Source organism: Scatophagus argus, chromosome 8 (genome assembly GCF_020382885.2).
Source record: "Scatophagus argus isolate fScaArg1 chromosome 8, fScaArg1.pri, whole genome shotgun sequence".
NCBI classification, from domain to species: domain Eukaryota; kingdom Metazoa; phylum Chordata; class Actinopteri; family Scatophagidae; genus Scatophagus; species Scatophagus argus.
The window spans coordinates 16995014-17021948 of NC_058500.1; the positions used below are offsets into that span (position 1 = coordinate 16995014).

The following is a 26935-nucleotide window of genomic DNA, read 5'->3' on the forward strand; positions in this document are numbered from 1 at the left end:
ACATAAAATCATTAGTTTGAAGCATGTTGTTTTCACACTGTATTACATATAGATTCTTTATGTTCTTGGTCTGAGACTTAACATATCGAACTTGGATACCATAACTGCACTGGCACTTCAAATGGAAAATTCTACATGTATTACACATTAACCATCTCCTGTAAGTCAGCCTATATTACATCACTTTACAAACTTAACCATCTTGACTACAATCAAATGATGTGAGATTAAACAATGCTTGACCAATGAGATGTGAGGAAATAAAAGTGATGTATTGGTCATTCATTACAGCAACAAGATCACAGCAGCAAACCTAATATATATTTTAACACAGTACTGTTTAGGGAAATCATCTGGGAGCACACATTTCTTTTTACAAAACGCTGCCTTGACTCAACTCATGTATTATAAGATATAACAGCACAGAAAGCTTTATTAATCTCTGAATCAGTGCATTTTCTCAGTATCATTTAGCAAAAGATGAACTGTCTGCAACTGTAACCACACATGTACTAGGCTTTACTGCAATAGCTCCAACTCACTGATACATCACCTTCAATATAAACCTTTTCCACTAAATGGAGGAATTAATTAATAAATTATTTTATTAAAACCAAAACTGATACTATATAGAAATAAAAGCCACCACAGAAAGCAGTTTGTGGGAAAATAATTAAAGACCAGCTGATGGACAAAAGAAATCATAGTAGTCACTGTGTTAGATTTACAGTACAGCCTTCATACCACAGCTGCCGTCCACTGAAAACAAAAATATTTTAATATCAGTCGTGAAGATGGTATAATGAAAGGTGTTTTCTGATTGGATTATTTTGTCACGATGCTGAGTGGTTTCAGCTGTTTGTAAAACATGTTCACTTAATACTGCTGTACACTCGAACCACACACCTAAAGACTGATCTTGCGCTGATTTCAACTCTAACATAATAACATCTGAAACTGCTACAGAGATGTTGTCTGCAAATTTGCATATGAATAAAATAATTAAACAGACATCAACTCACCAGTCAAAAGGAGCAGTGGTAGTAATAAGTTATAGAGCATCCCAACCACGAGGTCCCCTGCCATGTCTCCTTCCCTGTGTCGGAGACCCCCACTCTGTTCGCTTAGATACTGTCACCCTCCAGATGTCCACTTAAATGAGTAGATGTCTTAGCAGTTTGGAGGGAAACTTTAACCTGCTCACACATTTTTCAGAAGCAAAGATACGCAGCCTTGGTCAAAGCATCCTCCAATACGGTGGCAAAAACACGGGAAATATAGTGTGAGTCCAACACAGTCAAACTGTAACAGAGAGAGCAGACAGAGCGGGCGTCAGTCCAGTGACAAGCTGCACTGTAAAGAAAAATAATGAGTTGAGAATGTTGATTTAAAATTGAGTGAAAATGATGTCTCCCTCTGCTCTTTGCTTTTGTCTCTGTCACACCCTCCTTTGACTCCCCCCCCCCACCCCACCCCCCCCACCATCTCAGGCATAATGGCTTGTATCTCAGCATCTCTGTTACTATGCTCATATTGTGGCTAATGTCACTCAGGAGAATATTGGCTATCAGTACATGACTGAAAAGCATGTCCCATTAATACATAAATCCAGATGGACAAACAGCAACAGCACAAAGACACAGCGATTTTTTACACAGTATTATGAAGCCTAATTACTGGGGTTGTGCTTAAAAGTTGTTTTTCTGAGCGTACTGTATTTTTCTGTGCATGCAGCCATCTTTGCATACATTTATGCCTTATGTTGAAAACACAGTCTATTTTCTTTGTTTCTGAAACCCAGACGGATATTCATACAGCACTGTTTGTCTCCGCACAGCCGCGTCAGGCTGGCTCATCATATTTGCCCTGTGGGGTGAAGGGAAGTGTATCTAATATTCATGGCTGTGAGGCCATTAAGAGCTGGTGTGACTACAGAGAAATGATCAATGCAAGAACAGAGACTAGCAAAAACATTAAGTTCTGCTTCCAAAATATTAGAGAAAAACTGCATCATCCAACAAGGAAAATCTAGAATGATGTTTTTGTGCATCAAATGACATTTGATTATTTGATTATTTTCACAACATAAAGTAAACTAAAGCCGGTAAAATAGCAGCTGTGTGTGTATGAAGCAGCCTGTTAGAGGAGCAAGTTGAGTTAATTATGGTTTTATTACCAGTGATCGACATTTAAACAAGAGCCTGTCAGTTTAATGAATAACCATTTCAGGGAACAGGGAAATCATGCATTGGATGCTGTAAAGTCTATTCACTTTGAAGATGCTGATTATTCTGTGTTGAGGTGTTTGAATTTGGAGCCCATTAATCTTGTTTAATCTTCTAAATCCTATATATCTTTCCTTTTGGAGTGTTTGTTGAACAGAACAAGTTATTGAATCACATCACCTTGGCTTTAAGAAACTTGTAAATGTTAAATGTTAATGTAAATGTTCTGACAAGTGAGGGGCAGAAAAGAAGCATCAGTTGCTTTCTTACTAACAGTTTTACAAAATGGACAGGATGTCTTAACATATGGTGGAGTCATCTCCATTTAATCGTCTTAACAACACAAATAATCCAGACAATCCATACCTTGTTAACCCAGCCCAAACTAAACTAATAAACTCCTTGTGTGTATTTGTCTGTAGATTATCACAGACGATGCTCCTCTGTGGGCAGATAAACCTTCTGACTCAATGAGAGGAAAACACACATTCAATTACTCCTCAGCAGTAGATCTAAATTGATTATGATGAGAATGAGTGCTGAGTAGGCAGCTAACATTTCATGACAGTGCAGTTAAAAAGAGCAGCGAGCGGACGTGCTCAAAAGGCTCTTGGGTGGTGATTTGGTGGAACGTGTGTGTGTGTGTGTGGCTATTAAAGAGATCAAAGGTAAAAAGATAAGGAAAAAAAAATATTTGTGCCACTGAGACTTGTCTCAAGATTTATGGTCAAAGCTTTGGTTTAGTTTTAAGATCAGCAATAGGTGTAGCTAACACTGAGTCAGAGATTGATTGATCATTTGTATCAAGCACGGAAGCATATGGCCCAGAATGTAATCAGATTTGTTTACAGCAAAAATGGCTAACCGGCATGCTGACACATAATTGGGAAATTCTCGTAAATTTTTAGTTCCCTTGTTTTGTGTGCTGAGCCGATACTGATCTGTTGCCGGGAACTGCTTCACATTAGTTCCTCTGACGTTTTCATGCGGTCATTTGCCAACCTCCATCGCTGTTGCACTTCTTCCCACCACCCTTTACAGCACAAAGTCTGCCAATATAACATGTGAATAGTATGTAAATTGAAACATGTACACTATTAGTACACAAATAGCTGCATGAAAAGTTTGAGAATTCAACAGACGCAAAAGAAAAGGGAGAAAAGCAGCAGTCGGTATTTGGATATTCAAATTTAAGTGTTAGCAACAATGTTAGCTGCCTCCTCAGCACTCAAAGCTAAATAGGAAGCAACAAAGTTCTGCAAAAGGGCATGTTTACATTGTATGCAGAAGTTACTTACAATACAGACAACAGACTGTGTATGCAAACAGGATGACACCGCCAATGTTTACAAAGCAAGCACAGAATGGAGTGAAGGAATGTTGATGGGGATACAGTTAACTCCAGATTATTTTAAATTTGAAGTTTTGAATTGAACTTCATATTTAATATTGAAGGATTTTTGACTGTTTTGGCCTAAAGCTCCAGAAAGCACCAAGTCATCAAAAAAATTAAGTGCCAAAGCTCACTGCAAACTCAGGGGAAGGCCAGGGGTTTCAGATACAGAGTCCACAGAGTCCACAGCTTTTAGTCTGCTCACAGATGGATTTCACTTTTAGACAAACCACGCTAAGCTGGTCCTCAATCTTGCTTATGCATCTGGGTGGAGTTTAAAGCTTTAGCTGCCGGATACAGGGTGCTTTCTTAACTCATGAGGAAGCAGACTAGGAATTGTGGTTCACATAAAACAAACAAACAAATCAAGGCATATTTGTATGTTATGCCTCCCAACAGTTTGCAATAAACACTCATTTAAATACTGTCCAGTTCACTGATGTGGACATAGTACTACTGAATACACATTTCACCTCTTTACATCAAAAATTTAGCACACAGCCAATCTTACTTTGTTAAGTAAGTTATTTTGAAAAGTACTTTTTAATCATAATTTTGTTTTCACATATTATTACCAAATATTATATTTCACATGTCTGAAATGTCTGTGAATTATGCAGATGTTTGGGTTGACTAGTCAGCAACCCCCAGCCTGCTGCTGAGTGTTAAAAGACTGCTGCCACCTAGCGTTTAACAGACCTAACAGCAATAGAGCTGATGGCCTGTGCCTGTAACTAGATCAAGTAATAATAACATCAGTGTATCATCAAGGCCTTTGGTAGGTTCATTGATTTGAACAGTAAATATTATAAGCTTTACCCAATATACCGCTAGTTTTAACAAACTTGAACTGACCTGCTTGGTCCAAATGACAGCATGCACTACCGGCAGCTATTGGCCCGTTGGCACATTGTGCACGCACATTGATGCCTTCCTGGTCCTGGGATCAGGTTCTTAATGTGTGCGGTTTACATGTGTCCTCACTGTGTCATACGTTTTCCTCCAGGAGCTGCTGTTTTCTACCCACAGTCCAAAGGTTAGGCGAATTGTCAACTTATGGAGCACACACTTGTGTAGGTTTAGACGTATGTACTGAGGTGTCCTCTGTGCAGAGGTGGAAGAAGTACTCAGATATTATACTGCACAGATCACATTAATGTGTTTATCACTTTCATGTTGGTAAAGTTGTTTTAACTACTTTTAAATAGATTGACTGCTGGGTAGCTTGTGAATTCTCCTTTGGGAAAAATAAAGTTTTATCTTTATGTATTTATTCATTATATTTTGTACTATTAAACTAAACTATGTGTGAAGTAACTAGTAAGTTTGTCAAATAAATGTAGTGGAACAAAACATAAATATTTACCTCCGAACTGTAGTGGAGTAGATATAAAGTATATCAAGTAAAGAACAAGTAGCTCAGAATTGTAATGAAGTACATGTACTTCATTTGTACTAACAAATGTACTTAGTTAACTTCCACCAGTGCCTCTGTGACCGGCCGTGTAACCAGCTGTGGGACCCCCACCCCCCCCATCTCCCCGGTCCGGTTGCTGTATGACTCCCACCCTCCAAACCTTGTACGGTGGTTTTCTTTGAAGAGGGCGCCGTTTTCTCCGTAGAGCCGCGCCGCTGACGCTGCCCCGCGCCCGGGCCACGTGACGAGGTTAAGCGGCCTCTCCTCTCCTCCTCTGTCGGTCCTTCCTTCCCAGGGTTCAGTGAGCGCTGTGTGGCCCCACCCCGTCTCTCTTCAGGGCTGTCTATCTCCTCAATGTAGGCTACTATTCTCGGAGAGAGAGAAAGCGACAGAGAGAGAAAGGGAGAAAATAATAACCTCCAAGAATTGGTTATTCCTGTCTTTCACCTTCCACGACCAGCGTCCAGGAGGGGAGCGGCCTTCGCGGTGGGAATGTGCTGCTACAACAACCCCGCGTCCTATTTTTTATGAATGTAAATGCACATGTAGTCTCAAGCCTGTAGCCTATTTACCCACTTCGGATTCAGAGGAATATATACATATAAAGATATATATATATATATATAGATATGCATGTTTGTGTGAGAGTGTGTATATGTGTACACATATATAGGCCTTATGTAGGCTAGGAAAACTGAATCTGACAGCGGGGGTTGCTTTTTCACCTGCAAGAAACGTGGATACATTTCGAGGGATTTTCACATCTTGGTCACGTTTTCTTTTTCTTTTCTTTTTTCCCTTTTTTGTGATTTTTTTTTCTTGGAGGGATTTGTCGGATTCAAATCGGGATTTTTTTTTTTTTAAAAAAAGTGTATCGGTGCGCAGTTTTGGAGGTTCGGCGGTGATGTGAGGGGCTGATAACACATTTCAGCAACAAAAGCGAGGGGCAGGGAGAGAGAGAAGGCCCTTTGGAGGATAAAACACAGCAAGGAACAGCCATCACAAATAAGGAGGACAAATCGGGGGTATATTGGATCGTGTCGGAACTGGAGGTGGTGGGGGGAACCAGCTGAGAAGACAACCGCAGTGAGTTTGGAGCTGTTTTGGGTTGATTTGATGCAGCGAATGAAAAGGAGCCGGATGACGACGGAAGCAATGAGAATATCTCACATGTAACTCGTTGGTTGTAAATATTATTTTCCTTCCTCCTGTCCTGCCGGCCCCCCCCCGACGAAGACAGCCGTCGGGGAGACAGAGAAATAGATAGAGAGTACAAGTTTACACCTATGGATGTGTTTATCATGAAAGGAGACGTGGAAACGAGCCGCGCCACAGCACGGGCGAGGTTTTCGGACACGCCGTGTTCGGCTCCTTGTCACGGGCAGCAGTGAGACGCAAGACCCGGGCTTTTGGAGATGCAAATTAGGCTGTTTATTCTGCCTCCATTTGAGGTGAAACCCCAATTTTTGGTATCTTAACGGAGTGGATTACAGTTCTCAGCTCTGCACAGTTGACTTGGGGGGGGGGAAGAGAGTGGAGAAAACAAACAAAAACTGGACTGCATGTGAAGTAGGAAAAAGCCCAAGCAGCATTCAGCAAACTGAGAAGGCGGCCTGGGTGTCGTCAGCAGCAGTATCCTGCCCTTTCTCTGACAGCAAAATACGCGTTATGGACGCATAATTTCTACACCACGGACAGTTTTGGAGCAGGCAGGGGACGTTTAACAGTGTACATGTGGGTGACATTGCTGCCAAATCCGCATGTCAAACACGGGATCTAGGCTAGTTTAGTTTATTTATTTTTCTTTCTACACAATCCACCCCCTCCCCTCCACCTCTACTTCTTCTCCTCCTTCTTCTTCTTCTTCTTCCACCTCCTCCACCTCCTTCCCCTGGACCCCCTTTTTTTCTTTTTTCTTGCGGGAAGATGGGTTGTTTGGGCAACAGTAAGACTGAAGACCAGAGAAATGAGGAGAAGGCACAAAGAGAAGCAAACAAAAAGATAGAGAAGCAGCTCCAAAAAGACAAACAGATATACAGAGCCACACACAGACTACTACTTTTAGGTGAGTTTGTTTTCATATTACATTTTTTCTTTTCTGTGCTTGCTGCTTTACAGGCAGGTCCTTGGTGTGTGCAGTGGTGGCTCTGCCTCCTTCCTGCATAACCTTCTGAGATGTTTTGGGAAACATTGTCAACAGTGTGACTTTGTCATTGCATAAGGCTAAAAATGCACCAGCGTGCTGCATTTTCAGCATGCTGCTGTCAAATTGACAGTCCACCACTACCAACGCCGAAACATGCTGTAGCAGAGTCCATAGGTACAGGAGTGTAGAGTAAATATGTTCTGTAGGTAAACCGCTGCCAAGGGTCATCATGGGATAAACACCCAGTCATATCAATCAAAACTACTTTTATTATCACTTAGAATTCATTTGTTTTTAACAGAATTGTCCCTTTCAGCTTCAGTAGTTTGAGACTACATAACATTTTAGCCATAAACATGTATGCAGGATTGAAAACGTTGTCAAGCGAACACTAATTTTTCATTACATGCCAGTTTGGGGTCATGTAGCCCAAACAGTGATAATGTGACTGTAAGAAAAAAAAAACCCCAAAACAAAGCGAAACGTCTTCATTGGAGAGGATGTGTAAGACTCAACATGTGGTTGTGTGTGTCATAGTGAAGTGGAGGTGGGCCGGGTCTCCTCATTATATAACAGACAAATAAAAGTGTATAACTTTTCCCTGCCATGCTCTCCACTGTACCCTCCTCCTATATCCACTGGCAGGCTTTCCACTTTCAAGAAGCCACAGTGTTCTTAATGAAAATGAAATAATATCTGATCAGAGAAATGCCGTGAGGGTTTGGATAGTTTGACACACCTGTATTTATGTTGGGGAGGAAGTTGTGGTGACTTTAGCAAAGCAGAAGGACAGGCTCACATGAAAACCAAAATGAAGATGTCACCATAAAGTTAACTGCATTTCAATTATATAATCTACTAGTTTGGCTTTGTCACAGACCTGTTGACCTGTTATTTGTGATCATAAATATTTCAGAGAATATGTCTGAACAGTGAACAAAGCTAAACGAAGTCTGAAAGAGCCACCAAAAATGTATGTTAACCCTTCTGCTTAGCATGTATTCATGCTGAGAAGACATAGTGTCTGAGGTAGTACAGTCCGTATTTTGACAACACATGGCTAATTGTTCAGCATCTGTGGTATCAGTCTTTGTGCTAAGTGCAAGTGACACACACATATACATATTGGCCCTCTTTTTTGCAAAGCAAAACTTTTAGGATGTCCATAAGGATAAATTTGATGATCATTGGTTTATGCCTCTTATTATAATTGCAACCTGCTACTAGAGCTACACTGCTCATTGGATTAAATAGATCACCTAAATAAAGTGCTACTGTGTCTGTGGCTCATGTTAGCAGCATGTGTTTGACTTTAAAGACTGACACCAAAAAACGAGTGTTGATGCAATATATGTGTTGTCCCAAGGGGCAGCAGTTGTTTTAAGTCCCAAGTTGACAAATTAATACTTTAACAGATTAGAACCTCAAAACAAAAAAATTGATGACCTTTTGCTCGCATTCTTTTAACCAAAATCAGTTAACTTCCTTTATGATTGTTACATTTTTTAAATTAACCACAACAAATAAACTGTCTAAACTTTATGCATCTTCATGGCTGTTGAGGAAAACTACTGGGCCCATTAACCTTTATGATTTCCTATAACTGTTATGGACTTTTTAAACTTTAACCTGAAGTGAACTTGCTGTGATTTCTACACTGCAAGTATTTGAATTAACAGCGCACTTATAATGAAACATCACCACTGTATTTGCAAATCAAAGGGACAATTCTGTGTGCGTAAACCTCAACAAACCAAATGTTTGTTATATGGTAAGTTACTCCTGCTGTGTCTGTTATATAACTGTAGTAAAATATTAAATTGACTAATTGCTGCATCTTGCCCCAGAGATCATTCACATTTTAGTTGATCAGAGGTCACAACTGTCCACTGACATATTGCACAGTTTACATCGCTGTATGCATTGCAGTGGCAGATTTTGTGTTTCCATGGCTCTGGTTCAGACTAGACAAATTTATCATTGATGTTGTCTTTAGGGTTATAGATCCATCAGAGACATCATAATAACATCTTTGTTTTCTGATTGTTTTTTTTTGTTTTTCAGAACTTCTTTAGCAGATGAAACAGTTATATTGAGAAACCTTTTTTTCCTCTTCCCCTGACCTCTGTTTTCATTCGGTGGTAGTTACACACAGTTCTGACATTTTTGGCATTGGGTTTTGCAGAAGTCACTCAAGTTCCCTTCACAATATAAAGGATTATTTTATTTGATGTTTTTTCAGCAGTTTAACCCTAAAACTCTACTAGTGTCGGTTTATTAGAATAAAGACAGACTGTAGGCATATATATTTTAGATAGAATACTAATGGCCAGGATCCTCTTAATATGACTTTTGCAGATGGTTTTCTGTGCGGACTATAATCCAACCAGTCTTCAGTGATTCAGTGATTCAGATCAGTGATTAATGCTGTCTTGACAAACAGCTGTACAAGAAAAAAATTAATAAATAAAGCATTATAAGGTAAAATGTATGATACAAATTGGGAATTAAAAAAAACTAAATAAATAAGATTAATACTGACAAATCCTCGAGGGACAGTTTCTAGCTCACAGTTCTTAATGCGTTGTAGTATAAACACAGGTATGCTTGCAGTTGAAAGGTTTAGGTTAAATACCACACTTGACTGCGTGTGTGTTTCAAGCATGCCAGCATAACTATTGTACGTTAGTATTTAATCCACTTATTCTTTAAGACGTTAAGGCATTTCTGCTTCACCAGACAATGTAGTGTGGGGATAGACAGGGAGATGAGAAAGAAAGTGGAGTGCTGACAATGTGACATGAGGTCATCAGTCAGTTTTGAGAGCATGATGTTATGAGTTCATGGTATGCGCTGTAGCTTGCTGCGCTGCCGAAATGCCCAAGTCCCAGACTCTTCTGTGGCTTGTCTGATAATGTGTCTGACTGCCACTAATAGTTCACATGGGTAGACACGTTGGCTATAACATCCTAATAGCAAACTGCCAGTCTGTCAAACTGTTTCACATTGGGTGTCTCAATAAATTAATATTACTTGATGCCTCTACCTTTTCCAAACAGTACAAATGTAGGCTACTAGTTTGTAGACATTGGACAAACTGTGTTGTTACAGAGTTGTTGTCCATTTTCTCCGTAAGAGAGCTCCAGTATGGCCAGATGAGCCTATGTCTTCATGTCAAATTGTAATGTTTGGTCTGTTGTACAATAACACTGCCAGTACTCTCCAAAAGTGACCAAAAACTCCCATGGGGTTCCAGCTCACCTGTGTGGAAGATACACTACAGCATATCCACCAAAACACGTCCCATCGTCTCATGTTGAAGCAGAAATATTTTTAGAGATTTAGCCACACACAGCCAGCGTTGTCTTGCCACATGACTGTACAAGGACTATGTATAATTAGACGTACTGCATTGTAAATGAATGAAATGTGTGATTATATTTTTGGCTTTTAACAGGAACACAATACCTGTTAGCCTGCCATCTGGAAAGTTGTACATACGTAGAAAAGGATTTAAGCTTTAAATTAAAGCAGTCATCAAAATCTTTAATAAGTATGCATAGCAAATGTAATCGAAGAATATTGATATTAAAAAAATAAAAATACCCTCACTGCCGCTTGATATTTCTGCAGATTGGAGCGTTTTTAAGCTTCACATTAGGACTTATTTTTTTATTTCACATAAGTGTATAAATTATTTGGATCTTTTTCCCAAGAAATAAAATTCATCTAATTTAGGGAAAGTGTTAAATTCTGATCTACACTTCAGTTGTTAAATTAAAGACGAGAGGACACAGCTGAGTCAAAAAAAAAAAAAAAAAAAAGGTGTTTAAGGTCTGAGACAGGAAAGGCGTGGGGCTGTGTGAAAGTACTGCAACTTTTAAATGTTGAACTTTAAGTTGCTCACTCTTCATGTAGCTGTACACACTGCAGGTGTTACTTTACAGAACAGCAGATGTAAGTTTCATTCTTATGGCAGATGCACATTCTGTCCAGGAACCTGCAGTGTACAGCTGCCCGACTAACAGTGCTACATCATATAGTCTCCCTTAGTGTCTTTTAGCAGGTTTTGTTTAGTCATTCTTTCAATTTTAGAGACATCCAAGTGCTGCAGACAAGAACAGTGATGACATTTTCCTCACAGGACATAAACGTGTGTGATGAGCTTTTGAACTACTGTTTGTTAGGAAAAAATTGCTGCATCATTGGAAGGATGGGAAGAGGGCAGTATCTGGTTAAATGTGAGGTTAAAAATCCCCAGATAGATGGCCGCTAGTGTATTAGACTAAGTTGAATTTGACCAAGTGTCAGACTGCTGTCAAATACAGCTTACCTCTTGTAAACATGCGCCAGCTCTGTGCATTTATTGCTGTTTGTTCAATGGAATGAGTTGAGGGAGTCACTGTAGGTACAGATACTGCCGACCTTATCTTCAAACATGAGGTGAACTTTTTCTACTTAATTAGTAGAACCTTGTGGAGAGATACAACAAAACAACACATTTTACAGTCAGCCTCATGACATTATTTTCTGTGTGTTGGTTTTGTTTATCAATGCAGTGGGAAGACTAGGAAAAGTTTGAATGGTCCGCTGTAACAAACAAAGCCAAATATGAAGCTTGCTTGTGGTAGACCTGCATGCTCCCACATGGCCGAACTAGAACTTTGTTCCGAGTATATTAACTATTTAACACAAGAACACCTGCTTTTGAAGGGAAATGTTCAAAATGACTTTTTATGTGAAAAGTGTAAAGGCAGACATTAAGTCTAAAAATGTCATCTTGTGATTGGGATCACACTATCTTGTGGAATAATCCAGTTTATTTTTTCAGCCATGACCATTCTACACTGTCCTTGCCTCAACTCCCACTTTCGCCAAATAAAGTAACAGTCATGTATGAAATTCTCTGCTCATTGAAAGATTTCTGTAGGGCATAGTAAGTCACAGCCAACACAGCTTATGAATTTTCAATTTGAAAGCCTTTCAGTTAGCCCTGGTATACAGATGTTGCAAATGTGTGTGGTCTGTGTCCTAAGTTTTTCATGTGTTAACAGATTCCTAATATTTCCTTGTCTGTCTTTCTCTCAGGAGCTGGAGAGTCAGGCAAGAGCACCATAGTGAAACAGATGAGGATCCTGCATGTCAACGGCTTCAATGCAGAGTAAGTATTATATGTGTAAAGGTGTACAAGTAGCTGAACATATCCAAAGAAGTCCGGCTAACGTGGTAAACTGTAGCAGCTTTCATGATGCCTCAGTTCACAGTAAGAAGAGACATTTCACTTTAACACATGACAGTCATCTTGAAAGTGGTGCACTAGGTTAACGGATCATACATCAATATTACTTCTACTTATCTGTAAGACCCATGTCTTTAACATATCCAAGCTGTTAACACTGTATGTTGTCACTGATATCCCTGCAGTACCACTTTTGGAGGTTCATTTAAAATGGGACAAACTTGTCAACTCATCATGATGTGCCTGGTTTATGAAGTGCGGACTTTGCAGGATGCTGAAATAGGATGATATTAATTTTAGTCTCCCATAATTTCTTCAAGTATTTTCCCACCAGAGACAGATGTGTTGCCACATAACTGGTGCTGGTTAGATGCTTTATTCAAAGATCTAAGTCAACAGAGTCTATTGAAAATATTGTATGTTGAATTAATTGGCATGACTGAGTGTAGTGGTTCAAATATAAGTACAGTTTTCAGTTATTTAACATTTATATCCATGGTGATAGTAACTCTCTCTTTCAGTATGCTTTGTTAAAGCCACGTGCAGCCTCATGGGAACTGTAGTTGCTGACTGGTAATAGTGGCTGTTGTTGTATCTTTGTTAAAACAGCATTGTGACAAAAACAAGTATAGGACTGGATGCCTGCTCTGAACTTTCTATAACGTTTCTATAATGTGTCTGTCTAAACTGTCTCGACATTGTTGATCCAGCACCAGTCTGTTGACCCAGTACAACGAGCATCTGTAATTATTTTTCTGGTTACTGTTCTTCTGCTATTCTTTTGTCATCAGAAGAAATTCATCTTCTACCTCTTATCGTCTAGAGTAGATATTCTGTTGCTTTTGTGGGTTTAAAATTAATGAGTTTGTCTTTTTTGGCATTGTTTTTTGTCAGTTCTTTAACTTTTTCTTTATAGTCTAGGGATGGGCCCTTTCCTCAAGAACTCATACTGAATTATTAGGAGAATAGGGTTCCAAACATCCACATCAACACCCAAGTGACAATGCAGGTAGACGTTAGGATTAGCAATAGACACACATCTGAAACACTGTTGTTAGTAGTAGCCTAATAGCTACCTGGTTGGCTTTTCGCAGATCAACCCTCAGTATCACCACACTTTCCTCATAACGTCACATCTTTCCCAGTCTCGTAGCTGTTGTTCACCGTGATTGTAGCTTGACAAATTAGTTAGACAAGTTTAACTTTATATGGCTTTCACTACACATTCATTTCATTTATTTGGTCGAAATACTTCCAAACGTCACATCTGTACCTGCTGGTTCCCCACTAACGTTAGCTTGAGTGAAGTCTGACTGAAAATGTTGAATGTTAACTAATGCATGTATCTATTTTTGTTATATGGATCCGTACAAGTATTCATATGTACCAGTTATACAACTGCACACAGTGATTGCTCTTCCATGCCCACTTGATACATAGGTCTTAATATTTTATATAAAAGATTACAATTCTGCTGCTCTTTTTTTTGCTTTTTGGATCGTTCTGGATCACATCCTTGGCGTGTCTCTGTAAGAAAAACAGAAAGTTGTGTGTGTGTGTGTGTGTGTGTGTGTGTCAGTGTCAATGTGTGAGTACCTTGGCGTGTATTGTTCTGGTGGTTGTGATGGGGATGGAAGCATCTTTGCAAGGTTTGACTATAAAATCAACACCTAAGGCAGACAAGAGCATATGACCAAGCGCATGACTCCACAACACTGAGCTGTGTGTGTGTGTGTGTGTGTGTGTGTGTGTATATGTGTGTGTGTGTTTGAGCCGGGTGATTAATCAAATTAAATTTTTGATTACCATTTAGACTTCCAATGATTTAAACAAGGTAATGAAGATAAAAAATAACTATTGTGTCCCTTTTTGTGCCATAATGATGCTCTTGTCTTGTGTTATACATCAAGTGCATCCCTTACAGCGGTCCACTTCTCACCCCTCCCTAAATGCCCAAACTCACCGTCAGCCGGGATGTAACGTGTTTAGTTCAACTTGGGCCAAGATATTAGAAAGACAGCCTTTGGTCAGCAAGAAAGGTAAAAGATATCACATGGTGCACGGGTGTGCACAGCAAGCGCACATAAACCCATTCACAGTGAACTTAGCTTGGGAGAGCTGCCAGTGATGGTCATTATGGACTGTGGCAGTCCCAAAACCTTGTACAAATTAGCAAGATGAGAGCCTAAGCATACTACAGCTCACAGCAAATGTATCGGCTCTCGTCAGTGATAACTGTGTGTGTGCGCGCAAGATCCTCAGAGCTGACAATGTGTCGCTGGCACACTCAGTACTGAGTGAGTTAGAGAAAACTCTGATGTATCATAGGACTGAATAAGTAGACAGAGTGAAGCCCATGATGCTGCTGTACATATTGCATTTATTTATGTTGTTTTTCCAGTTGAATTGAATTTAAAGTTCAAGGAAAGCCCCTGACAATTTTGTGAAGTGAAGTAAATACATAATATTTACAAAGGCAATGAGTAATTGTGTTAAATAATCATGATCACAATATTTAGCAGAATAGTTGTGATAACGTTTTTTGCCATAATAAAGCTGTGTGAGTGAGCATGAGTGTGTGTGCAAATGGGTGGGTGTCGTTATTAACAAGACACACAAACACATACAGCATCATCACATATATGCCATGCCACATGTATGTATGTCTTTTCCCTTCCCCTTATGTGTAAACTGGAGTGCTCCCATATGTGTTTGACTGTCTCGCTTTGAACGTGCATTCGGATGTCTTCTTTCAAGAGTCTAAGAATGGATCACTTTTGTTTTTGAACATCTGCTACAACCAGAACAGCAAACTCACAGGCCAGTCACTTGTGGATCTCCACATGACAAGTGTAGTAATATGTTTTAATAAGCTTGGATCCTGAGGCTGGATATGAATGTACTCATTTGGGACTGGAAGGGTTCAATAACACCTGTGATGAAAGAGTTTGGGTGAATGGATTGAGTGTTGTGGTAACCTAAAGGTCAGAGTACGGTAATTGGCTTGTGACCGGAAGACTGCTGGTTCTAATTTCTGGCCTGAATGACTGACTCAGCTTTCTCTCTCTCTGTGTTCTCAACTATGACTGAGCTGCCCTTGGGCAAGGCATGTAACTGCCAGTCTCATCACTGGAGCTGCTATGTGGTTGACAGCTGGAGACCACAGATGTGTGGGACAGTTTTCTTCCACTGAAAAAGCTCTGATTGTTGTCATATTGATCTCAGTGCCAGTCGTCTGCTTTACATTAAAGTGTTAATTCTCTGCATTTATTTAACTGATGTATCACTAGAACATGTTGCGTCATGTCTGCTTGTCTTCTTCCCTTCTCTATAACCACACACAGGCACACAAACGTTTGCTAAACTGAAAGAGTGCACACACACAGACAAGCGCACGACCATGTGATTTTTAATGACTATCAGGTTGAAAATGTAAACAAGGCCTTCTCAGTCTCACTCCTAACCCAATAAACTCTGTCTTACTCCCTCTTTTCTTTTTTTTTTTCGTCCTCTCGTGTTTCTTGGTGCACAATGACCTTGCAGGCTTCTCAGGCTCTGTTAGCATTTCTCAATGACTATTACTCAAATTGTATTCAAGTCTGTGTGTGTTTTTTCAGTCCAGTACACAACACGATTTTAGGGATGTAAGAACACACTGAACCAGATTAGTAAATTGTGGATTTTGATTTGAGGCTTTCTGTTCTTGTCTAAGGGATACTTACTAGTAATTTTAATCATAATGACCTGTTTCATGTTCATGTTGATGCAGCTGCTAGAGAGCAAATGTGACACATTTCTATGAAAGGATCAAATAGGATTACAGTTGCTTTGGAGAAATATGGCAGCTTGGCCCAGGAAGGTGAATGTGCCTGTATACATGTTGCCATTTTGTACGAGGGTTTGTATGTATTTTTTGAGTTAGAATGTAGTGTGAGAAAATAGGATCTCAGTGTTGACCATTGACTTTGTATAAATGTGGATGACATGAGAGCTCACAAAGTGAAGCCCCCCCCAATGTTAGCAGATGGGACTTTGACCAAACTAAAAACTCATTCAAATATTTTTTCCCAAAGATAGTTTTTGCTGATGTTTGTTATTTTGTTTTGTTTGTTATTGTTTGTGTTCAAGTGTTCATTTTAAGTTTAGTTTTAATTGGGTATTTGATGCTGTAAGGAGGGATATCATGATTGACAGTTGAGCAATGATTGAGTTGAGCAAATGTGTGAGCAGGTACACGATGGGAACAAACACCCAATCACCCTTGCGCAGACTCTGTCTTCAAATTACGTTACCAGATGACATTAATGCACGTTAACCCAGGTGTTAGTGATTCTTGTTTGATCATGTAAGCTTGATGAAGAGTCCAAGCTATTGAGAAAATGTACCGTTTGAGAAGTGAAGTGGTCAAACTGTGTGCAGGTGCATGTCTAATATGATATTGGTCTTATTTTCTTTGCAACAAATGAGTCACATGCTAAGAACTCGACTGTGACGAAACAGCTCCCCTTGTGGAAAATTTGTACCTTACAAATGTAAGAGAATGCGCTTGTGAGTGAATTAGAAACCACTTTCATAATTGTGCTTTGCCTCTTAAAACCTGATCCATCATGCAACAACATGTTGTGAAGGAAACATGCAGCCTTTGTTTCTGGTAATGAAATGGATGAGTCAAACTTTAAAATGCAAATTTCGCTAGTTTAGACAAACTAATAAATATATGCATCACTTTGGTCTAGTGTAGCAGTGTCCCTTGTGAAAAGTAAAGACTGGTACAGAACAAAAGGGCCCATCTTTACCTTTGTCACTGACATATAACTATTGTAAACACAATGTGCTGTTGTCCTGCCAGACTCAAGGTGAAAGATAGGCTAACTGGCTATCTGGTTGCCTTTTATTAGAAACATTTCTGTCACAGAGAGTCCAAATGTCTTGTACAAACAGTTGATCCTTCACAGCAGACAGACAAAATTTCTCTACAAGTGTGCCAATGAAGGTCTGTTTACTCTACTCAGATCAAGAACAAAGTTGATGCAACAAACTGTAGTGTACCATGTCACAGTAACATGGAAGTCCCTCCATGTTACTGTTTTTTTAACTTCACTTAAAGAGTAGGCCTACTTTTTAACATCACTGCTCAGATAGTTTGTGGTGCCTCTGATTTGACCTGACACCTGGAAATGAATTGCTCCTTTCACTCATGATAAGCTAGAAGTTATTGGAAACATTCTTATTTTACTGAAAAACCTTTTATTCCAATATTTACCTGACTTTATTGTAGTATTCTGTCCTTTCTGTAAATAGATGATGATACTTTTGGACTCACTGTTGGAAAATTAGGCTGCAACAAATTAATTACTAGATATTTATTATCCACAACTGTCATGTGTGAACAACTTTTACATGAAAACATCTGTATTGCAGCTAATACTGTGTACAGATGAAACCACCACATCCAGTAAAGTGCAGTTTACTCATCAGGTCAAGTACGACTCAGACTGTGAAAACAGCGCTCTGGAGGAGCTTTCCAAAGAAATATGACTTAACATATTTAAGCCTGTCTTACAGCCTGGAGGAGTAGGCTTTAAAAGAAGTGGTCGCCTTTGAAGCAGGCAGGGTATAACAAAAGAGGCGGTTGAGCTGCATTATGGGAAGTGTTGTATCCAGAGTCTGACCCATACTAGAACCGAGCCTGAAAGTCAAGACATTCTGTCCTCTGTGGCTTCGATTTGGATCATTATAGTTTTTTTTTTTGTTGTTGTTTGTTTGTTTTTTTTTTATCTGCCTCTTTTGATTTCCCTTCAACTTCATGGAAATTGAATACTATATCACCACTCTTTAAATACTACCTCTATGATGATATTTAAACTAAAAACATGTCTCAGGAAGCATAGTAGATTCTTCTCCACATTCTTACTATACATAGAAAGAGTCAGAATAAAGGCAGTGGGTTCTTTCTTCTGTCTGTCTGTCTCCGACATGGTTGTCACTGAGTCTTTGTGTCTGTTTCAGAGAGAAGAAGCAGAAAATTCAGGACATCAAAAATAATATTAAAGAGGCTATTGAGGTAAGTGGCTGTGTTTTTATCATTTTGCTGTTAATAAAAAAACACAAAAAACAGCTTAAAAAACAACTTAAATCTACTTTGTGTGTTTGTGACAGACCATAGTAACAGCTATGAGCACCCTGACACCACCCGTGCGGTTGGCGTGCCCGGCGAACCAGTACCGGATCGAATACATCCTCAACCTGGTCAGCCAGAAGGATTTTGAGTTTCCATCTGTGAGTAGTGCAATCACACAGCAATCACACACACACACCTTCACACAATGGTCTTATTTTTGTAGTTCTGCCGTATGTCCTGTAGTTTCAGCTTCAATTGTGTGTGTTTCAGTAGTTGATAGCAGGTGATTGTCCCAATGTGCTTGGTGATAATCCCTTGACATGGGTAGCAAACACTGAGGTTTACTAATGACCTGATGGTTAATGTGTGTGTGTGAGTTAAATATTCTCAGCGGGACATTCCCATTAACTAATTGTGTCAGGAGAATAAACCTGGGAGTCTGGGAGTCTTGCTGTTTATCCACAGCCACCAGGGGGACAAGACTTAATTCAGTTTTTCAATTCACTCGGTGTCATGTATCAAGCTGTAGTTCATTTTCTATTATGGCAAATGATTTTGTTCTGACGTCCCGTCCCTGTGGTGCTCATAGCTGCATGAAGGCATCTGTCTGCCATCTCACCAAATCACCGGACATGATTAAGTAAGCAAAATTACACCACATATGTCATATAGCATGCTATAAATTATATACTTAAATAGTATGTGATTGAATATTGGAGTAAGTTGATGCAGACATTTGCTTATTAAAACAATTTCTACTACCTACCTACTACTAATTTCTACTACCATCACAGTGTTGTTGAATCACAAACCATTTTCAAATATTAACCCTGTTTTTTTTGTTTTTGTTTTTTTGTTTTTTTTTTGTTTTTTTTTTACTAAACTCCACTGATTTCAGTACAATATGAGAATGTACTTAGCAAGTCCTGAAATATGAATCTAAATGAAAGGACTGTGGATTGTTTTGAACAGTCTGTCAGCGTGGCACTTCAGAGACACCAGTTGAGCAGCATTGCTTTCATAACCTCTGTATTGTTTTTGTTTTTAAAAGAACACTTGAGACTGTACTTGAACTACATCATGCAATGATAATTTTATTTTTTTATTTATTTGTTGTTTTTTTGGGTTTTTTTTTTGGAAAAACAAAACAAAAAACACTGACATTCACACTGCTGATAGGGAATTGATTTTCAAATCGGCACAGAACGAATGCAGTGACCACCTGCCACATATTCTAAGGTCTTAAAAACCCTGCAGCTGCGTTGTGATAAAGCCTAAAGCATGTAAAAACACTGGCCTGATTCTTTAATGCTTCCAGACACAGAGTTCATGTGCTGTAAGAAGAAGAGTGTTTTGACTTTCCCACTAACTAATGCATTAATTGGCACAATGACCTAATTAGCACAACTGCTTGTGTTTAATGCATGATGGTGATTATAGAGGAACATGAGGCAGCTAAAGTGCCTCTTTTTTCTACATTGATAGATGGCAAACTTCAGCAAACAGGGTCAGCTGTCTTACCAAGCACGCACACACACTCACACTCACACGTCAACCCCGCTGAAGTGTCCTTGAGCAAGACACTTACTAGCTCCAGTGGCTCTGTTTTTAAGATGATGCTGCACTGACCTCCTTATGGGGACTGATAGTGTCACATCTCATGTTCAGTAGGTCTGTTATTATAATGTAACAGCTGCTGAAGAGAGAAGAAAGAGAGGCTGGGAATTGAGGGATCTCACATCAGGAAATGAAGAGTGAGGTTTTTATTCATTTTTTTTCCTTGATGCACATGACTGATGATAAAAGAATGCTCTGTTTGTGGACACATGATCAGTTTGGTGTCATAGAAAACTGCATGATGAAAGGATTTTCTTGCATGTAAGGGTTTGACACAGCCAAGATTTCTCTAACACTTTGTTAACATTGCAATTAATGACGCATTTTACAGGTTTTCACAATTTTCCATTTTCACAGGTTTAAGTGAGACGAACAAAGATGTTGAATGCAACGATGAAAGGAATAATAATTATATATATTTTGTTAATAATTACTGTGATCTCCAGACTATAAGCCGCTACTGTTTTCACACGCTTTGAACCCTGCGGCTTAAACAATGACATTGAGAGCGACAACGAAAGAGAGACTGACAATGTGGACAATGTGGACAGTTGCAGCCTATATATGTTATGTTATGTTATATGTTTTTTTTTTCTTTTCAAATTTTGTGGATGCGGCTTATATTCAGGTGCGCTTAATAGTCCGGAAATTACGGTAGTTAATCAGCAGAATATGATGTTACTAATATTGTACTCTCATGTGACAATTTACAAAATGCAATACAAATAATACAAAAATATCAAGCATTTACTGTTTCTTCTGATACTGAATGAATGACACTCAGATGTGGCGACTCTGTAAACGGATTTAAGTATGGTTGAAATGTTTCGCTATAGATTTAGATTAGATTGGATTCAACTTTATTACAATGCAACGAAACGCAGTTTGGCATCTAACCAGAAGTGCAATAAGCGGTAAGTGCCAGGTATACAGTAATTTACAGTATGTACAGGGTATGTACAGGTGTCTATGCTACAGATATACTATAAACAAGATATACAGATTGCTGTCATAATATCCGGAGTTTCTAAGTACTATGAACATCCTATACAGATGGATATGTGCTTTAATGTGCATCCAGTGTAGGCGGAAACTATGACACAATTTACAAATGATATTTACAGATGTTAAATTAAGCTATAAATCACTAGTGCAATGGACAATATAGTGTATACAGCGATAGGCAGTAGGCTAACTGTATTAACAGTGAGGTAGAGGAACTAGTGCAACACTCAGTCCGTAGTACTCAGGATAGGGTGGTGTAGTGGGGTGTGGTGTAGGGTGAGGGTGTTAGTGGGGGGCAGAACTGCTTATTTGGAAATGAAAATTAAGACATGGTAAATTATTACACAAACCATACATTGTAAAAGTCTGTTGGATTTTTCAGCTACTTTTATGGTTCATCTTTGGTCCACGATACGTACTGTAGTTGTATACCAACACACAACATTTCGGTTTTGTATGCAGAGGTTAAAGTGCATTCACCTTCACTTTCAAATGAGATGATAAGTACAGGGATTTTGTAAAATTATCATAAAAAGTAAATAAAAAAATAAATTAAGATGAATGAGAAAAAAAATTAAACAGTTACTTATGGAAAATGGTGATATGTTTTACTCCGAACAACAGAGGGAACCAAGTCAAGTGACCATGTTGACCAGATACACTGATGTGTTTTACTTAAACGGTGACACTAAGCTCACACTGTTATCCCCAGTGGTTTATAGCAAATACATGTCTTAAACAGAGACACTTCATTAAGACACATCAGCTCTTACAGGAATAAAATCTGTGAGTTTTCCTGTGCAGGATCCTCTCTTTAATCACCTCACTGCCCCAGGAATTCCACTCATGCTGAGCTGTTGGGAAGCAATTATTTGTTTACGGCTGCTGTTTGGTTTTACTTGTTTAGTTGGTTGACTTGTTTATGATGAGCACAGCATAGTTTCCAAGTTATGAAACAGGATGGCAAAAGTGCATTCTGCCTTTCATTTGGGATCAGCACAAGAGACTGAGGGACAGCTTTGATACCAGCTCTGTGTGTGTGTGTGTGTGTGTGTGTGTTTTTATGATCTCATGGGGACAAAAACCTGTTTGCACAGCTACACGTGGGGACTCACCTACCTTATGGGGACAAAATACAAATGAATAACTTTTAGAGTGAAGACTTGTTTTAAGGTTAGGTTGAGTTTGAGGTTTAGGTAAAGGTTAGGGTTAGGCAAGTTATTGTTTTGGTTTGAGTAAGTCTGCAGGAAATGAATGTAAGTTTATGTAATGTTCCCATTGGGCATCAAAACCTACACTCTGTGTGTGTGTGTTCCATGTATTCCCACTCTGGAACTAGAAAGCAGTCTAGTTCATGAACAAGTTAACTACAAAGTTCCTGTTAATTTACCTAAGCAGTCCTACACATACAAAACACACTGCTGAGTCACTGATACTTTGAAACTACTAGACTGTTTTCCATTTTGTTCAGTGAATGACCTAAATGTCACTTATTGGAACTTGTCAATTATTTATGGATTACTAATGTAATTAATTTAAAGTATTTTAACACTATCTGGTGTTTCCCAGTGCCAGATTATTAATTCGTTGATTTATTTATTTTTTTGTTCATTTTTTTTTGTTCATTTTGGGTCAATACAGACTGAATAATGAACACCTCCCCAAGCACCAGTCTGGACGGGATTAGATTAAATGGAGTAGGTCAAAACATAAATGTCACCAACATCATTCACTGATATTTCTCATCTTGTGGGATGATGTTATCGCATTTCTCTTCATGTAATACTCACCAGATAAACAATCTGCTGTTTTTCAGTGAACTAACTTGTCTAACTAACTTATTAATTGTTTATGCATTATTCTACATTTGTGTTTTTAAAATTCTCCTTCTTCTCTGGGTTACATTATTCTTAAATGAATCATGCTATACAGATAAGTGTGATTGATTGATTGTTTGACTGTGCAGACTTATAAGCTTTTGTGCAGGTTGCCAGCTCGTGTGCACTGCCTGGATCACCCTGATATTAAGTGTACAGACACCTGTTATTCTCTTAGAACAATATCATGCACAGAGAAGTGAAGTGGTAAGTCCATGCTGTGTCCCAGCATGTGGGTGAGTCCCTCCATAGTGGTGGCTCTCTCTCCCCTTCACCACTATTTACCTTCACAGACATGTACACAGGCATCGCTCAGGCACAACGTCCACTGCATGTGGTGTCAACAAAAACGCTGAGTGCCGGGTGTCCTCAGACACATGTTGTTGAGCATAAAGAATGAATACAGTGCTCCTTTGTGACTCTGACAGTTTCTCTGTATTTCTGTTTCCTCTTTCCTCCTCAGGAGTTTTACGAGCACGCGAAGACACTGTGGCAGGATGAGGGCGTCAGAGCGTGCTACGAAAGATCCAATGAGTACCAGCTAATCGATTGTGCACAATAGTAAGTAACTATCTGCCTGTCGACAGTTTTTATTGCTGGAGAGGTGTTGATTTATCTTTTAATTATTGAATGATTTGTATTTTCTCAATTAATTTATTGTTTTGTCTGTACTTTATACTTTATTGCAATTTTAATTTGGTTTGTTTAGATTCACAGTGGCAGATTACAATTGAACCAGGGCACATGGTCACATGGGCTCAGGACATCCTGGTGGTTCTGTGATGCTAGAGTAGTAGACTACATGCTAGGAAGCAACAGAACAGCTGCCCTTGTTCAGTTTGGTGTACACAGTGTGGACATTTGACACTCTTAGCCCAGTTATTGACAAGGTAAATTGTTGTATGATTGAGGACACACAGGCTGGGTTTTCTGTACTTGAGGATCATCTGGCCATCAGATTTTAACATCCTGTGGTGTCCTCACAGCCATGAAGTCATATATGTTGGAGTAATTTTCTTTAGGTGATTTGGATTACTCCCTGTGGTTAAAAAAAGACAGCCAAAGACCACAGAGCTTCCCCCAATACATTGATCAGCAGGGGTGAGATTCCCGGTGATTAATAAACTAACTTCAGCAGGTGACCTGCAGTGCAGTGGTGAGTTTGTCTCTGATTAGGACTGATTAGCTGTTTGTTTCTACTATACTTTCCCCCACATTTAAAAGCTTTGCATTACATTAGTTCTGATTAGCGGCAAAAGACAATTATTTGCAAGCTGTTTATTTATTTATTATGATCGATTAATCCTTTCAGTTCAATTAGAGCAGGTCTAGACCAAACTCTTTAATTACATTTTGTAATACAGAGAACCCAACATTCGCCCCTGACCAAGCACTTGGCAACAGTTGTGAGGAAAAACTATCTTTTAGAAGGCAGAAACCTCAGAGCAGACCTTGGTTATAGGTGGGCGGTCATCTGCCTTGACTGGTTGGATTGGGTGGGGGAGCACACAAACAAGATGTGTAATAATACCAGAAATATTGGAACTATAGATAATGAGAATGATGAAGTATACAGAAGGTGCTATGGCGATTATGATACCGCTAGTAATAACGATAGTAATGGTAGTGGCTGTACAGAGTAGCAGAGAATTAAAATAGATTATGCTTAAACAGTAGTAATCGCAGTAGGTTTCGAGCAGGACCGCAGCAGGAGGTCCGACCGCGATCCATGGGAACCTACAAGACGAGAAAGCACAGGGACTCCGGGGAAGAAGTTGAGTTAGTAACATGCATTAATGGGGCATAAATGTGTGCAGAAGGAGATGGAGATGAAGAAAGAGCTCAGTGTGTCATGGGTGGATCCCCGGCAGTCTAAGTCCATAGCAGCATAACTGAGGGAGGCCTAGGCTTTATCAAAAAGGAAAGTTTCAAGTCTACTCTTAAACATAGAGAGGGTGTCTGCCTCCCGGACCGAAACCGTAAGATGGTTCCACAGTTGAGGAGCTTGATAACTAAAGGCTTCCCAATCTACTTTTGAAGACTCTAGGAACCACAAGTAACCCTGCATCTTGGGAACATAAAGCTCTGGTGGGATAATAGGGTACTCTATCTTGGATTTTACAGGCAGCTAAGGTAGAGAAGCCAGTACGGGAGAAATATGATCTCTAATGCTGGTTCTTGTGAGTAATTGTGCAGCTGATGTGATGTAACACCACTGTTCAGTTTCCCTGAAGCTTAGTAATCCTGATATTATATCTCATACAAGGTAAGACTTGTATGAGATATAACACTAGTGGAGGTGCTTTTTATTTCAAATGGGATCATGTGCTTGCAGTATAAAGAAATCCTGGACTACATTTTACAGTCTTTATATTTCTAAAATGAATTACTAGAAGTAAACAGTTCATGCTCAGTCAGTCAGTGGATATAGGATTTGGCTGTTCAGTAACTTCTCCTGGCAGCTATAGGATATTGCCACAAGCTTTGTGCCCTTTAGGTAACTTCAGAGATAATGATTTGAGTCTACATGCGTACCTAACAGATATTATTCCACTTCTTTATACTGTATGCCTGTGTAATAACAAATGTTATTACATTATACAGAGGGATGTATGCAGAGGGATGCAGAGGTGAATTTCTTCTTTGTATTTCTTAAACTGACTAGTTTCAACTTTAGCAAAACTTTTGCTTGTCCTATCAGTTTTGTTCCAAATCAGTCAGTGTCTTTTACATGTTTTTGTCTGTGGGAGCCTGGAAGAATCTCAGCAAACACTCGAAGGCGAGCTGAATCTGTCTGTTTATAAAGCTACCGAGGCAACACATGAGTCAGTGATCTCAAACATTTGCAAAACTCGCATGGCTGTTATATCTCTGTTATGTGCAAGAGTCACTAAACTGTCTCTTTGTTGATGCACATGTTCAACTGAATACAGTTTCAGTTGAACTGTCAGATACAGTTTCCAATGTTTGCAGTTGACAGTATGCTTTGCTCAGTGAGTCTCTAGGCCCAACACTGCCACCTGTCTTTGTGACGACCCCCCCCCCCCTTTTCCCGGCATGTTTCTACCTGTGTATTTCCCAATTTTTCATTGTCCTATCTAAATGATGCATATGTATTTTGTGAATGGAGGTTTGTAGGAGGGCATCTTAAATTTGCTTGTAGAACCTTAGAGTTCATTGCAAGTTATCAAGTTATCTAGCAATCATTTCCAATCCAAAGGCAGGTAAAAATCCGAAAGAGAAAAATGATAGTTGAATAGTTTTCATTTAACACCGGGAGTTTGCAGTGTTTGGGAGCAAACATGGACGAGGCTGAGTCATCCACAGATCAGAGGATGTTTAAAGGAGGAGAGGGGGTGATGTTTGGGGAGGATACCATCGCTACTCAGCTGTGGTCTACGATCCTGTAGCCTGCACTGCTATTAGGAAATCACTATTGGTGAATATTATGTGCATTTAAGTTAGCACTGTAGGTTGGTTTGTCATAAGAGAGAAAGCCCCCCCCCCCCCCCAAATTTCTTCCTCAGGTGTTTGAGATGGTACAGTCCAGTATTTTGGTCATCCCTCTTCTCACTCACACATCCAGCACAAAAACACAAGCTTGCTTTCTTTTTCTCCTGTCTTCCTTTTCTCCATCTCTGTCCGTCTGTCTGCCTGCCTGTCTGTCTGTCTGTCTGGAGCTACTCCAGCTGGACTAGATTGGGAGCTGATAGACTATTAATAGCGTCTGTGGTTGGGTCTCCATGGTAACCGTGCTGGAGGCCAGGGCGCCGGGGAGCTATTTTTGAAATCTGCTCTGTAATGTCAGACAGACACCACTATGCTTTCATTCTCTGTCTCTTTGTGTCCTCCTCGTCTCCTTCTGTCTTCTCCTCCATCATGTTCTCTCTCATCC

The 26935-nt window shown here is 39.4% G+C and overlaps 1 protein-coding gene across 1 annotated transcript in view; it reads left to right on the forward strand.

The window, feature by feature from the left end:
• The first annotated feature begins 5324 nt into the window (after positions 1-5324).
• The window catches only part of gnas (GNAS complex locus), a 28463-nt gene continuing 6852 nt past the window's right edge, over positions 5325-26935 (forward strand). The window contains exons 1-5 of the mRNA XM_046396561.1: positions 5325-7100; positions 12270-12342; positions 18430-18484; positions 18580-18699; positions 23504-23601. Coding sequence (XP_046252517.1) covers positions 6962-7100; positions 12270-12342; positions 18430-18484; positions 18580-18699; positions 23504-23601 — 485 coding nt within the window. The 5' untranslated portion in view covers positions 5325-6961. The remainder of the gene's footprint in view (positions 7101-12269; positions 12343-18429; positions 18485-18579; positions 18700-23503; positions 23602-26935) is intronic.